General features: G+C 33.8%; 1 protein-coding gene across 3 annotated transcripts in view; it reads left to right on the top strand.

Annotated features, from left to right (window-relative positions):
- Positions 1–17,256, top strand: part of DIAPH2 (diaphanous related formin 2) — a 953,573-nt gene that overhangs the window by 457,239 nt on the left and 479,078 nt on the right. For all 3 annotated transcript variants that reach the window (XM_070461796.1, XM_070461795.1, XM_070461794.1), the window contains one exon: positions 10,645–10,746. In XM_070461796.1, coding sequence (XP_070317897.1) covers positions 10,645–10,746 — 102 coding nt within the window. The remainder of the gene's footprint in view (positions 1–10,644; positions 10,747–17,256) is intronic.

Genomic DNA, 17,256 nt, shown 5'->3' on the forward strand with positions numbered 1-17,256 from the left:
TTTCTATTACAACTCTTTTGAACTAATTGTAATGATTTAAGGTATTAGGATGATTTTGGAAAAAGAAGCCACCTCTTGTTTGTGTATAGATTGTCTTTCTAAACAGTGAAGTGTTTCTGCCTTTGGATTTGCATAGGAGTTGTGGCATTCTGATGTGGCCCATTTCATTTAACAATATGGCCATTCTCTAGTACACTCAGTTTTCATAGTCTGCATTGACTTGCATTGTTCCATATGCCTAAACAAAAATCATGGATGAGAAACACTGAGTTCTTAATGCAAAATGATTGAATATTGTATTAGCATACACCTATATACTTGAATGAAATTTCTAGATTCTCTTTTGGTATATTCCACTAAAGTACATTGCACTGTTATCATTTCAAGACCTGTAAGATGTTAGTAACCTTCAAACTTCAAACCTATCAAACATAGGTTTCTTGGCTATTGGGGTAGGATTCAGCTTTTGAAACATTTATATATAATATTTTATAGCAATGTATCCTTGTATTTGTCATGGCTATGATAAGGTGATATCTAATGAAAGCAGAGTGTACCTAAACAACATGCTATACTCCTGTCACCTATTTTAAGTAATATAAATCTTCTGTTATATACCTGAGAATATCAGTTTGTATCCTTATAATTAAAAGATATTTTGTGTTTAATTTGAAATATGTTAATTCAAGATACATGAGAGTTATATGTATATAACTGGATATTGTTTGTACTATACTTAGGCAGACTCTATTACATTTAGACAAGGCCGTACCCACCTCATAAGCTATTTAATATTCATAGTGAGTCATTCATTCTGTATATTCTCTATATTTTTTTAATTCTTAATATCACCTTTAAGGTTTAATATGACTTTCAAATTTTGTTTTTGAGTATAGAGTGGAACATAAACAAAATAGAAGATAATTAGCATCAAAGGATTGAGTACGTTTAGTAATTATCTTCAGATTAATTGTAAATCATGCGAATTATTTTAGAAAGCAATACATTTCTGTAAATAGGATCATGACATTAGTAGGAGTTGAAATTTTTATGTACAAAGTATTCACAATTTTTCTTTCTATAATTATAAAAGTTGTAAATATATCTATGATCTCTATTAATCTAATACAGAATGAGAACACTTTGATGAATTTAATTGAACTGAAATTAGGAAAGTTTAGATACACATGATTTCTATGGCCCAGATTTTTAGCTGCAGGATGTAAAATAAGGGTTGAATTGCAAAGAGATTTTTCAGAAAGAATCATCAGAACTTGTGAGAAAGTGAAATGGGAAAGTGTTAGCGACTCAGTTTTTTCCTACTCTTTGTGACCCCATGGACTGGAGCCTGCCAGGCTGCTTTGTCCAGGGAATTCTCCAGGCAAGAATACTGGAGTGGGTTTCCATTCTCTTCTCCAGGGTTTCTTCCCCACCCAGGGATCGAACCCTGGTATCTTGCATTGTAGGCAGGTTCTTTACCATCTAAGCCACCAAGGAAGCCCTCAGAACTTGTAACTGAGTGACAAACCCCAGTTGGAAAGCTTAGAGGATGGAGAGGATGCCAGTCCTATTGGTAGAATGGGGCCTTTAGGAGGAGCTGATAAGGTAGGGATAAGGGATCAGAGTGAGGATGGATTCTCCTTTAGATTTGTTGAGTTTGCGGTAATGATGGTGCACTGAAGTAGGACAGGCTTTCGGTTATAAATATGAAACTTAGGTATTGGCAGGAATGCTGAGGGCTGAGCTCTTCATTTGGTGCTATTAGTGCTGAGGTAATATTGAGAAGTATGCCTACTCTGGTCAAGTTGAAGATCAAATTGGTAGGAAACCTGTAAAAGGCTACCTCTTTGTAAGATATAATTGTCATAATCCAAGGTCATGAATTTTCTCGCCATGTTTTCAGTTCTTGTCTTTAATCAACTAACATGTTTTGAAAGGAGTAGCTCCACAAGGAAGGTTGGAAAACCTCTCCCTGAATGGTTTAGAGCATTTAGTCAGCATTTTAACATATCTTAACAGATGCTCATAGTCTGTTTTAGGAGTTACAGAAATGTTAGGAATTCCAAACCAAAAGAGGGAATTGCAGCATGACCTCCTGACAAGAAATGTATTTTGTATCAAATGCAACACAAATTACTGTCAGTCATATGTTGATTATGGTTTCACTGTGTAGGCAGGAGTATACACAGTCTTGGACCTGTAATTATCATGAGGGCAGAATCTCTAGTGTTTAATGTGGTGGCAATCACAGAGTCAGCAGCTACTGGTTGAATGAATGGATGGATGAAATACAAAATACATACAAAACCAGACCTAACATCCAAGTGTGTGCCTTTTAACTCGAAGCGAAGAACAATGACACATGAATGTGATTTCAGAACATTAAAATACACACATACAATTTAAGACATGCCATGAGAAAGTGTTGCACAACCTATAGTAAATTATAGTAGTTTAGGGATTGAGCTTTTGACCAGATGAAATAGGAGGAAGTTTCCATTAAGATCACAGAGATTTATCCAAGACTTATCCATTTCTTCTCTGAATTTTTTACAAAATAAAATCTTTGACAACATAAGTTAACATGATACTGATATATATATATATATATATATATATATATATACATGTCTCCTATATATAAATAGAATTCTGTGTATATATATGCACTGTAATGGTATAATTTTAAAAGAATAAATAATAAATTTAAAAAAAAAAGAAATATTGGTCCCAATCCATTTACGTAGGGAATGATAAGACTTAATCACAGTGAACCTAACTTGATTTTCCTATACTAAAATGACTTAATGAGATATAAGACAAAAAAGAAAGGTTATGTTTTGGAAATCAGAAAAGGGCATTATGGTTCAGTACCTTCACTTAACTAACATTTAAGTGTGCAATTAACATTTAAAGGAAATAAAGTTTTGAAAGAATTGTAGAGTCATTGCAAAAATGTAAAAAAGGAGTTAAAAGCCTATGGTCTTTTAGGAGAAATCCCTTTAGATAACTGTGACAGTCATCAGAAAGTGAATTCGTGATGCTTAAAAAGAAGAAAAACCTGCTCCTTTGATGACATAGTAACTGCTTTCCCCTTTGTTGTTTTCTTTGTGAACTTCAGCTCATTGACATTTTCTAAGATGAAATTTTCATACTGACCTAGAATTGATCTTTTAAACACAAATCTTAGAATGTTTGAAAGAAGATGCTCAATAGTAAGTAGGAGCAGCGGGAAGGAAAAATAGAAGGGTTGAAACTTTACGAGATATTTGCCTATTAATTCACAATTTGTCAGGATATAAGTTGTCTTTAAAAATTTATGATTTCTAGCCTCTGTTATTACAAATAGCTTTCCCTTTTCAGTATAGGGGGTGTCTGAACTAATCTTTGTAAATAGATCTTAAGTAGCCATAGTATCAATATGGCAACTAAACAAAAGCTATTTACAATTGTTTAATTGTGCAATATGACATTTAAACACTAGCCCAATCCACATCTGTTCACCTGTGGTTTGCTTCCTCTTGCCCCTAGCTGCTGTTGTAAGACCTTAACTCTTTTCAAAAACTATCTCCATTAGATGTTTCTATGGCTCTCAAGGAATATCTTCCAGATCTTATGAGCTAATTTGTCAGCTTTCATGTAGCTGCTGTGGGTGATTTTCCTCATTTCCTATTTTGATCCCTTTCCTTGGCACCATTGTGAGTGGGGATAGGGAAGGAGCCTCCGTGGAGCATAGCTGCTATGTACTGAAGCCCTCTACATGCCAAGGGTGTGGAGTATCCTGTGGCAAGATACAGAAACATGTTTTTCTTTCCTTGTGTCCTTTTTTTTTTCTTTTAACATTCTTGATTTTTGGAATAACCAAGCACTCGGACATATGAGGGGGTAGGTAGGCCAGGCCTGGAGACACATCCGAGAAGCAACTATTGCACTCACGGTCACTTTGATACTTTCCAAAATGCAGGCTTTCCTACTGGGCTAGCCTGATTGCATAATACACACTTCCCTTCCTTTAGGTAGGACAGGGGCTTCCCCGCTCAGCAGTAAAGAATCTGCCTGCATTGCAGGAGATGGAGGTTCGATTTCTGGATCCGGAAGATCCCCTGGAGTAGGAAATGGCAACCCACTCCAGAATTCTTGCCTGGGAAATTCCATGGACAGAGGAGCCTGACGTGGTACAGTCCATAGAGTCGTAAAGAGTTGAACACGACTGAAGTGACTTAGCATGGATCTTCCTGGAGGCCTAAAAATATGGACTTGCAACTGACTCCAAGGACAGTCCACATTATTCTTAAACTGTGCACTGAACATTTTTCTCTCTTGAGATCCTTTTGAAGATAAGTGAAGGAGCACAGAGGCAAATGAGTACTACTATGTCTCTCCTCTCTCTTCTAACCCGCCTTCCTTTTCTATTTAGGACTTGATGGGCATGAAAACACTGTTAATGTCTGATTTTATGCTCCGTTTTTTAGTATTTATGGAAAAATACTGAGGTATCTTCAGGTATTGGCTATGATGGCCACTTGAAACATGGGTTTCTAGATGTAGTAAGTTCATTAAGCGAGAAGTCCTATAACATAGGCTGTATCTACCACACATTGAGAGGGTTTTATTCTAAACATTATTTGTAAATAGAATCTACTAAACATTGGCAGCTATATAATCTTGTAGCTATATAACCTTCTCAGTTAGAAGACCGTATCTAGAATCAGAATACATCTAAGCCCATTGAATGTGTTCATTATTTCATATAGCTGAACAGAGAAAGAAAAGAAATGTCACCTGCCAGGGAGCCTGCAGTGTAAAGATGACTTAACAGGTTATCTGCAGCTGGAAGAGAAGCAAAATAACAAGTTTCACATTCAGAGCTAAAATCCTGTTATAGGCTTGATTCATTCTATAATAGTTATTTTCACAGTTAAAACTTAAAATTGAGATGGAGAGTTGAAAATATGCAGAGTTGATATTTTTAATAATGGTAGCAGCATTTTAAATCTTTCTAATTGAGTTTCCCTGTAGGGAAAATTATGAAAGTTACCAGTCTGATTCTTTGTTTTCCTTAATAACATACTTCACAAAAAATCCCATTAACAGAGAAAAAAATTTGAAAAACAATTTATATATATCAGAAATATTCTAGAAAAGTAGAAACAACACCTTGGTATTTACTTACCTTTCTATTCTATTAAAAAAATGATGTTAATGAGGCATAGTAATAGGTGGGCTTAATTTCATTTGGTATTTATATTGCTCTATCAATATTGATTTTTCTTTTAGGTCAAATGACATGATATTGTAAATCTTTGGACTAATCAGTACACAGAGGGTGCCATTGCAGGCATAGAGCTTAGTGGAAACGCAAAATTAGTGGGAGGAGAGTAAAGATAGAGACCAAATCTACTTAAAAGTAGATTGAGATATGGTTGTTTTCCATGGGACATATAAGGTTATATATTGCCTACTCTTTTTTTTTATTTTAAATTTGGAAACATTTATAATATATAGTGTACTGTTTAACTTGTTTTTAAATATACAGTTTAACTGGTGTTAAGTATATTTAAATTGTTCAAACCTCACCACTATTTCCAGAATTTTTTCATTATCCCACACAGAAATTCTATCCTTTTAAGCAGTAACTCCCCATTCCCCTCTGCCCCCAGCCCCTTGTAACCTCTTTTCTATTGTGTCTAAGAATCTATTCTGGGTCAGTGGGTTCATACACTATTTGTCTTTCTTTGTCTATCTTATTTCACTAAGCGTAAAATTCTCAAGATTCATCAGTGTTTTAGCATGGATCAAAACTTCCTTTTTCTAGTGAATAATATTTTGTTGTGTGTATATACCACATTTATCAATATATCTGTTGATGAAAAAGTAGGTTGTTTCTGCCTCCTCGCTATTGAATAGCAATGCTATGAACATTTGTGTACACATAACTGTTTGAGATGCTGTTTTCAGTTCTTTTTGTTACATACCCAAGATGGAATTGTGGGATCATACGGTTAATTCTGTTTTTAATTTCTAAGAAACCACCAAGCTGTTTTCCACAGTGCTGGTGCCATTTTACATTCCAACCAGCAATGCACAAGGGTTCCTATTTTAATACATCCTTACCAGCAGTTTTTATTTCCCACTTTTTGGACAATAGCCATTCTAGTGGGCATTGTAGAAATGGTATCTCATTATAGGTGCTTTAAAAAATGCTATTGTAAATGGAATTGTTTTCTTAATTTCCTTTCAGATTATAGTGCACAGAAATACAACTGATTTTTACATGCTGATTAAGTATCCTGAAACTTTGCTGAATTCATTTATTAGCTCTTTCAGTTTTTTGTTGGATTATTTAGTGTTTTCTTCATATAAAATTGCCATCTGTAAACAGAGACGACTTTTTTAAATTTTCTAATTTGAATGCCTTTTATTTCTCTTTCTTGTCTAATTGCTCTGGTTAGTACTATGATGGATAGATGTGTTGTAAGCATTCACCCTTGCCTTGTTCCTGTTCTTAACAGATATGATTTCAGTCTTTTACTATTGAGTATATTAACTGTGACAACATCTTTTTTTTTTTTTTTTGACAACATCTTTTTATATGGTCTTTATCATGTTGTGAAAGTTTGCTTTTATTCCTAGTTTAAAGAGCATTTTTTTTCTCACAAATATGTGTTGGATTTTATCAAATGCTTTTAATGTATTAGTAGAAATGATCATGTGAGATGTTTTCGCTTTATTAATGTGGCATATTACATTGGTTGATCTTTTGTTTGTTTTTGGACAAAAAGAAATAAACACTATTTTTAAACATTCTACAAAATAGGATGTTTACTCACTGGATGATATAAATCTGCATTACTGAGGGTTCACATCGCAAACAAATTAGAGACCATGCGATTTTAGCTTAGCCAGATTCCTTCCTATGCTTTTTTTCTGTATTTTTTAGGTTGAATGAGTTCAATATGGGGGGAGAAAGTGGCAAAAGATTAAAAGTGCAAAGAGCTTTGCATTATTTTCCCACTCAAAATATAATTAAGTCACAAAAATTAAAGTTTCAGCTTGCTTGTTTTTTTGTAATATGTATATTTTTTATTGAAGTTTAGTTGACTTACAATATTTCAGGTGCACAGCAAATTGATTCAGTTATCCTAGTTCACATATATTATTTTTGAAATTAGTTTCTATCATAGGTTATTGCAAAATATTGACTATAGTTCCCTATGTTATACAGTAAACCTTTGTTGCTTGTTGTATATCTATTTTTTAATTAGAAATCTAGCATTCTTTTCATAGTAAGTCAAAGTGGAGTCAAAATGTCGTAATTTTTTTAGTTAGGCAAAAAATCATAAGTTTTCTAAAATATATATATATATTATACATATTTTATATATGTATACAAAAGCTTTTTTACTTTCACTTGATAAAGGCTTGAAAAAGAACATCAAAAAAAAAGTGAGAGATGGACAAATTGGAGAACAAAAACTAAGTGAAATGGGATCACTGAATATAAAATAGAAAAAGTGAAACAAACTAGATAAAAGTAAAAGATCATCATATTTTTATATGTTAAATCACCCCTGAATTCCAAGTATTATTTTAGATCTGTCTATTTCTCTCTTCAACTCTGTCAATTTTTACTTCATGTATTTTGGATAGGAATATGTTCATAATAATTATATCTTCTTGATGGGTTGAAACTTTTAATAATATATAATATCCTTGTCTCTTGTGACCTTTTTGTGATTTAAAGTGACAATTTTAATTTGACAATAATAAAGATACCTCACGTTTTTTTTTTTTTTTTGGCTACTATATACATGCCATATTTTTTCCCATGTTTTACTTTCAATCACTTTGCATCTTTTTATTGAAAGCATGTAGACTGCATATAGCAGTATGTCTGTTTATTTATTTGCTTGTTTTATAGAGTATAATTGACACATAATTTTGTTTACTGCCCTTTAGTTTCTGCTTGTAGGGCCTCCTTTAGTATTTGGGGACAGAACAGGCTTGCTAGTGATAAATTATCTCTTTTCTTCTTGCTGTTGTTGTTATTGTTAATTTGGAAATGTCTTAGTTTTTCATACTTTTTTGTTTTTTTTTTTGCGTTTCAATAAAACTTTATTTACAAAAGAGGGTTAGGTTAGTTTTTCATTCTTAGAGGATGGTTTTTGTGGGTATAAAATTCTTGTTGATAGTCTTTTATTTCAGCGCTTATTTTATCCCACTACCTTTTGACTCCAATGGGAGAAATCATATAATAATCCTATTGAGGATTCCTTAAATGTGACAATTCACTTCTCTATTACTGCCCTAAAAATTATCATTTTCTACATTTGACACTTTGATTAGAAAGTGTTTCATAGTTCCTTGATGTCCTGCTTGGAGTTAATGAGCTTCTTGGGTGTGTGTATTTACATATTTCATCAGATTTGGAAAGTTTTCAATCATTATTTATTCAAATATTTTTTCTTCCCTTTCTCTTTTGGTAATCCTGTGATATACATGTTGGTATGCTTGGTGTCCCACAGATCCCTCATGCTTTGTTTATTTTTCTTCATTTTTTTATCTTTCTGTTCCTTCGACCTAATAATATGTTTCCTTACCTTCACGTTCATTGATCCTTTCCTCTGCCTGCCCATATCTGCTACTGCTGCTGCTAAGTCACTTCAGTCATGTCCTACTCTATGTGACCCCATAGATATCAGCCCACCAGGCTCCATCATCCATGGGATTTTCCAGGCAAGAATACTGGAGTGGGGTGCCATTGCCTTCTCCGGTGCCCATATGTACTCCTATAGAGTAAATTTTAAATTTCAGTTATCGGTACTTTTCACTTTCAGAATTTCTGTTGGATTCCATTTTGTAATTTCTATGTCTTTATTATTCTTATTCTATTCATAATATTATTTTCCTTTCATTATTTCTCCATCGTTTCCTTTAGCTCATTGAGCATGTTTAAAACAGTTTATCTAATATTTTTGATTTATAACTTTAAATTCTGAACTTCTTCCAGAATTCTTTCTGTCAAAATTCTTTTTTCCCTGCAAAGGCATGCTTTATTGTTTCTTCTCATGCTTTGTAATACTTTTATTGAGAACTGGAGATTTAAATATATTATAACTTTGGGACTCTAATTATGCCACTCCTTAAAGACAGCTGATTTTTGTTTCCTGAGGACGGTATTCCTTGTATGTGGTCACTCTAGTTTGGGTTTCATTATCTCTTCAGTCAGCCAGTGATCTGACAACGCATTCTACATTGCTTCAGTCACGTCTGACTCTTTGTGACCCCGTGGACTGTAGCCCATCAGGCTTCTCTGTACATGAGGATTCTTCAGGGAAGAATACTGGAGTGGGTTGCCATGCCCTCCTCCTAGGGGATCTTCCTAACCCAGGGATCAAACCTGTGTCTCTTATGTCTCCTGCATTGGCAGGCAGGTTCTTTACCACGAGTGTCACCTAGATGTGACAAAGATTTCCTTAGTTGTCTGGTTGCAAAAGGCAGTAGAGGTGTTTCTGCCTGTTTAAATCTTCTAATAGATGCCATTAGGGAAACCTGCTGCAACCAGAGAGTTTTAAAGCCAAGGCAAGCATCTACCAAACCAACCAGAATGCACATCTCTGAATTCTGGAGAACAGGATCCCCATTGCTCACCCTGGCATCAGCCATTCCCTTTTGCATCTCAGGCATTATCCTCACAGTGACAGGAATGGCAGTCCACACCAGTATTCTTGCCTGGGGAACCCCATGGACAGAGGAGCCTGATAGGGTTGCAAAGAGTCAGGCACAACTGAGCGACTAACACACATACACATTGTGTGTGTGTGTATATGTGTGCATTTGTGTGTGTGTGTGTGTATATATATATTTAAGTTGTTCTGAAAGATAGTTTTTAAGTGAACTATCTGAGAGATATCGGAAAGATGGTTTTAACAGTTTTATCTGAAAGATAGTTTTAAATTGAGTCCACACTTGTCCCTCAGACTCAGTGTTGGACTATGATGTGGCCAACTTTGAGGTGGTGAAGTTGAAATAGCTGGGAAAATGATTTGTGGACTGTAGGGGTCAAAGCTAGGCTTCTTTCTTGGAAAATTGTTTTAGAATTTGGAAATCACATAGAAGAACAGAATAGAAAAAAAAATACAGATATAAATAATGGGAGATTATTTTTATAGGCTTGATGTGGTTTGTAAGACTGAAAATGATTCCAAATTTTGCCAATATTGAAGAGTATAGTTGATGATTATTATTACTGCACATGAGTAAATTCTACATAGTATTTTTCTGTTTTTTTATAGATTGACTAATTATCATGACAGGAAATAAATCTTAAAATTATGGTATGTGTTTAAGACCTAGAAAGTCAGTCAATTTTGTAATGTTATTTATTGTCATATGATTTTTTAATTTAACATTTATATACTATAGTGCAGAGAAACCAAACACTTCTATATATTTATTCACATTAAATTGTAGCTGTTTTTTGGTTAAGTTTTTGGGGAGAAGGGGAAGATACACTGGTACTGTGACAGAAGCACAATCAGAAATTTACCCACTACACTAGTTAATCACTTTTATAGTTGTTAATGTATCTTTTATAATCCTAATAATGAAATACTAAACTGTTATGCTTTTATTTCTTTTTAGAACCTTGTAAAACATCTTCCTGAGCAGAAGGTACTCAATGAACTAGCAGAGCTGAAGAATGAATATGATGACCTCTGTGAACCTGAACAGTTTGGAGTTGTGGTAAGTATCTAGCCTAAGGGCCCACAGGCTCAGCTTGGAGGTAACCCTTAACAGAAATGGGTCGGGCAAGGGGGAGACATTTCAATTGCTTATATATTTTTTTCTACCATATAACTGTATGACTTATGTAACATTGGCTGTCAGAAAAAAAAAAAACAAAACCTTGTTACTTATAATATTACTGAAAAATAAAGAAGTTAAGATCTACATTATGAAATACCTCAAAACATCTCGGGGATCTTCCTCTATATCAATGCTGATATTAGCATTAATATATAAAAATAACACATTATTACATTGACTATTTTTCCTTCTATTTAGATCTTGCTATTAGAATTGGGCTTTTTAACAAAGTTAGGCTTCTTAAGGGTAGAAAGATGGAAACTGTTATAGATAATTAGAAATATTCTAGAGTCTCTTTCGAATGGTATATATTGTATCAGAAAAAAGACAAAAATTTTCAGATTTCCCGTAGAGTGTCATTAATTGATTAAAACCATTAAATACACAGTTTCAGCTGGAAATAAAATTTCATAAATACATTTCATGCTTTAGTGTGGTTAAATAATTACTGAAATGAATTATGTTTTTTTTTTTCTAATTATGTTTTCTTATCTCCTCTTCATTTTAAAGGGTATAAAATAAGACTAGGTGTAGATTATGTATTAAAACTATAGTGTTATATATATATATATATATATATATATATATATATATATATGTTTCAAGCTTTCCTCAAAACTGCTATTCAAATAATTGACAAAAAGATGGTGGGTATGATGATTTATTAAATTTCCTAGAGAAAAGCTATTTTTGACTCAGTATTTAATTCAAGTTTGGTCTCATATGAATAAACAATTCTATTACAGCTTTCAGTTTTACCCTGGCTCTCTGACCATTTTGCATCTGCATACTAAGACTTTTAAAAATTACCTTTGCACTTAATAGTCAAATATTCTGCTTAATCCAGAATAGTTTATAACCTCATTAATAGTAATACATTTGATTTGATCTGATTGGCACTCTGCAATTTAAAAATCCTGTTTAAAGTCAAAATGTGATAGATAGAACAGAGAATATTCCTTTTGAACATATGGAATAACTGCTTACCCACATTTAGAGTTTATTAGTTCTCAGATATAGCACTGCATATGCTGATGTAGGAGGGTTCTGTCAAATCCTTGAAAAGCAAATCAGGAATGTATATTTAGGGTGAAATAGAGCATGTATAGATACCTGAAAAAATTATATCTCTCATTTTTTGATTAAGCAAATTAACTAAATTGGCCAGATATTGTTTATTAAGTAGCAATACTTTAACACATATTAAATAATAAAATTTTCTAGACCAAAGTCGACACTTAAAACTTAAGCTACTGGAATTCATATTATAATTGAAGCAAGGTTATATACCATCTGAGAATTCAGCTGTGTCATGATGGTTATGAGTTTTACAGTAGGTACACTGCAGTTTCTCCAAAGCCATTTTTTTCCTGAATGCAGTTTATCTTGGAAGATGTATTAGTTTGCCAAGCAAGTCCTTCAAGAGGAATATCCTTGGTGCTACACTGAGGAAATGAAGTTTGGGGACATAAAGAGCAATATACCTTCTGAACTCAAAGCAAAATAGGAAAGGAAAGAGATTTCGTGTTTATGCATGCAACCATAAATAATTCTGGGGCTGTGAGCATGAAGTCACCCGGTCCTCTTATTTACTCTCCCCATCCTTAGCTACATGTCTATAGGGAAGATAGTCAAGGACATTTCTAAGTAGTTTATGCTATGTAAATTATCTAAGGCAGTATCAATCAGGATTTGTCTGATCTAAATATAGTTTAGATAGTCTCATATCTAGTGAAAAGTTTCTTGAAATAATGATATAACTTAGTCTTTTAACCACATATGTAAGCATGGATATCTTGTATATAATAGCCAGTATATAAGTGCTTATTGAATTTTAAGATAATTATTAGAACTAAGTACGAGCCTGAGATTAAAAATAGCATAGTTTAGGTCTCAAAGTAAAAATTATGTTCAAATATACTTCAAGTCTATGCTGAAATTAAATTCACTCCTCTGTGGAAATGTCCAAATACTTTTTAATCTTGGACATATATGGACAACCTACATTTAGGACAACTTTGGACATCTATAGAATCCTCTGCCCAAATGAGAAAGGTCCCAAACTTGTTGTCTTGCTTTTGCTTTCTTCTGCCATCAAAATTATTAGTTTAGTCTTCATCAAAATGTATATTCATCGTGTGATTTCCATTTTGAAATCCTTCAGTGTCTCCCAGAGTTTACAGAATAAAACCTGAGCTCCTTCACATTCTCATTGTGCCTCTAACTCTCTGACTTGATGTCTCCCTGTTCTCTTTAGCAAACTGAATTGGTGTCTTTATGACATTTTAGCTTTGACCTCGGCGGGACTCTCATTGCCATTTCAGCAGTTATTTTACTTGTTCTTAATTCAGTGGTCTTTTGTTTTTAGCATCTATACCATATCTTATCTGCTTTCTTCAAGTCTTTTTTCCCTGCCCTTCCCATTCTTTTCAACCTACGGACAACCTGATCTCTTACCAGGGAAATGAGAAAGCAAATAGGTGCTAGAGCAGTGTCTCTTCTACCCACAGTTGTTATCTCTACCCATATCTTGTGTTAACCTCTTCTCTGTCAAACCTCAGAAAAAAGGGATACTTTATTTGTTATGACTAATACTATTGTTGTTGTTGTTGTTAATGATAGAAATAAGAATGTATTGAGGTGTTACTATGTCCAGTGCCATGCTCGGTGTTTTTATACGCACCATCTCGTGAATTCCTCACAGCCCTATGAGACTGGTATTATTGTTGACTCCATGTTACAAATGAGGATAGTGAGTTCAAGGGAGGTTTTGGACCTTGTTCACAGTTACATAGCAGTAGGTACAGAATTTAGTCCCAGGCAGTCTAATGTCATGGACTGTGATTTTAACAACTGTACTGAACTGGTTTGTGCTTACGTTTACATGTGCATGTGTGTGTGAAGTAGTCTACTACATACTAATTTACTTATCTCTCTGTAAGGCATTAATTATCCCCTGCCTACTTTTGTTCTGTTTGTCTGTTGCCTCTTCAGTTCCTCAGTCTCCACTCTGCCCTTCTCTTCAGAAATAAAAATCTTCTTAAGTCATTCATTGCCCCAAAATGTATGAATGGATAGCTGGATGAATAAAAAACCCTTCACTGGCCCTGAGGTCCATGATAAATACTGCCCTCTCTTCATTACCTAGCATGAGTTTTTTCAAAGAGTAGTCTCTTTTTGTTTTCTACTTCCTTACCTCTAGTTACTTACTATTCAGGAAACAGCAATCAGAATGCTACCTTAAATAATGCGTTGAAACTGATCTAGGAGAGATCATTTATTAACTCTTAATTGCATCTAAAATATGCAGTTGATCTACTGACTTCTATTCTGTGCTGTTACTACTGTAACCCAAGCCAGCATCATCTTTCCCTTAACCATTATAATATACTTTTAGTCTGTTTTCTCCACTTATGCTTTTGACCTTTTTCCTGATCAGTCTCGGCACAGCCCTTGATGTGACATTTCTAAAGTACATTTGTGTTGCATCATTATTTATCTGCTTAAAGCATCAGTGCATTGTTTTTTGAATTTACCATGCTCTTTCCTGTCTTTGGATCATTACACACACTGCTCCCACTTACTCCCACTCCTGCCTGTTTCTCTCCTGCTTATTCTTTGAGTCTCTGCTTAAATTTTTCTCCCCATTATGCTCTCACTTATTTACTAGGCCTCCCTATTAAATTCTCTCAGAGCACCTTTTTTTTCTTTTCCTTTCTCAAAATTATCATGGTTTTTAATTAAATGTTTAATCGCAAGGTTTTTTATTGAATGATCCCTTCTAGATTACAACTTCTTTAAATGTCTGTATTATATTGATTTAATTCACATGATATACTTACCAATGTTTGTTGAATGTATTAGCTTGAATGCAAAATTAAGTGGGCTCTTTTTATTCCTAATTCTGTATTCATTTGGTACTTGAACATTGAAGAATTTAGATTCCTTATTGAGTCCTTTTCTTTCTTTGCCTTCTCTAGTGGTAAATACTGTTTCCTAATTTTACTCCTATCACCCTGCCAATGTCCTTTAGAATTTTCATTATTGTATAACTTCCTGGATGATAAAAACAAAATCTCATCAGTTAGAGATGTACATATGCCAGAATTGCGATTACTCTTGCAATATTCACTAAAATCTCATCAACAAAAGAAAAACAGTTTTACACTGGCAAGACTAGGGAAGAATCAGGCTTTGAACTTTTGAAAAAAGATAAACTTACCTGAGACAGTGACTGGGCTGCTAAGATTTCTGTAAACTTTCCCTCTTTCTTTTTTATCAACCATATCATTGGATTTGCTTATTTTCACATGTCATAAAAAGAAACCAGAAAAAAGAGAGAGAGAGAGAGAGAAGAAAAAAGAAACAAAAAAATCTAGGAACCTTTCCTGAATCTAGAGGCAGGTTTCCTGGGAAGAGGGATATGTTACTTCCCACACCATCTAGGATCAATAATCCTTTTCTTTAGGGGGGTAGATTGGCTGCATAGCTTCCTACTGACTTGTCCTTCAATCTGCCTCCCACAGAATTGAATTTGGTACATTGTTGTAATTATGTGCTGTACCTGTACTGGGGGAAGAAACACAGATCTTTGAAAACTCTGCCCGTTAGAACCCCCAGCGGGAGCTTTCAGACTCTTCCCAGTGTGTTTGCAGCTCAGCTGTTCTTAAACCTTAGAGCTATGGAAATTCCCACTTGTCTTGCACTGTGGATGGAGACCCATACTGTGTGTATCTATTAAAGTAACACATCTTCTGAGAAAAAGAAGGCAATAATTAGTTCTCTTAGTAATGGGTACTTTGTTTTTCTGACTTCAAAATTACCCATATTTTTCAATTAAAAACATTCTAAAGCTATAATCTAAGAAAAAGATGTTGAGATAGCCTTGTGCATAAAAACATTTATAATGAAAAGCAAAGATTATGTGATACTGCTGACAGCAAAGTTAATTTTTTTCTTTTTCTGCATAAATATGTGAAGGCAGGAGGAGTAGATTATGCCTGTAGTTGGAACTACAGCTATAAAATCAGTTTGCTTTTTAATTTTTTTGAATCCCCCCAAGAGCTTATGAGCTCTATTCAAGATAGCTTAATCAGGTGAAAAGGAAATTCTTAAAAGCTTTATTTTTTCTCCCAAACATCATCAAAGGCAGTTAGTTTGGATCGAAAATTGTAGCTCTTCTGTTCCATTAATATTAAATCGTTATTCAAGTTTGCATATTCATTGGGAAAATTTCATTTTTCTTTATCTGCTTTCATTCAAAGTGTTCAGTGTTTTGATATGTAATGCCTTAATTGTTTCTATTTTCATTCCTTCTGTAAATATGAATGCTAGCTCTTACTTCTAGATGTGCCTTCATTTTTATCTGAAAAAAAGAGATGGTTTAATAATTGTGAGATCAGGTAAAAGAAAACTCACCATGGTGTGTTCTCAAATCCATATATTCAGATTCTGGTTCATTTTTTTAACTTCTCATAATCATTTTATGACAGGATTGCTTTTTTTCATCAGTTTTTACAATAAAATGAGACAAAATAAAACCATCTGAAAACTGAATATTCAGATAAAGTCTGTGGATGTCAATCAATTTTTCTATTGATTGCTTTTCATTAAATATTTTAAAAAATGAAAAATTAACCCATTTTCCCTATCCATATACCAGTAATCCTTTAAAATAACAGCCTCATATTACAGGTGCTCTAATGGCCGTTCTTGGCCTCAGATAGTTGTTAGAATGATGTTTTGAAAATTCTTTATCCATTTCTTAATGTAATTCTTTTGAGCTTTCAGTGTCTCTTGGGGTCAACATTGTTATCATGTTCTGTTCCAGACTGAAAATGAGTAAATATTTGTTGATGCATAATTTCCACATATCACTCTATTTGGGGTAAATATTCTCTATGAGCACATCATTGCTTTTCTGGGATAGAGTCAGTTTTCAAAACCCTGCTTTTCCAAAGCTTCATTTTACAGATTACCAATGACTCTTATCTCTCCTGACATCTGATATACAAACATTTGCCATTGGCTCCATACAGCAGGTGCACCTGTATTGATGATTTTGTCCAGTCTGAGTACTAGGTATATTGCAAAAAGTACAACAGTGAGCAGTAGAGAGCCTACTCTGGAGGGGGTTATGTCCTAAAGAGAATAATAAAATGATTTATTTAACAGAGAATCGCAGACGTCCTTGTTTTAAATATTTCCATGCTTCCAAACATCAGAGTTTAACTCAGTTTTCAAGGTCTCACAACTTTTATAGGAAGATTTGCCTGCTGTCTAACTTAAATTGACTCTTCTTTATCGTCACTTCATCACGTCACCTTTGTTATAGTCACTGATACAAAATTATTCTCTAATTTCAATGTATATTGGGTCCCAATAGTA

Source organism: Odocoileus virginianus, chromosome X, assembly GCF_023699985.2.
Source record: "Odocoileus virginianus isolate 20LAN1187 ecotype Illinois chromosome X, Ovbor_1.2, whole genome shotgun sequence".
In the NCBI taxonomy this organism is placed as follows: Eukaryota; Metazoa; Chordata; class Mammalia; order Artiodactyla; family Cervidae; genus Odocoileus; species Odocoileus virginianus.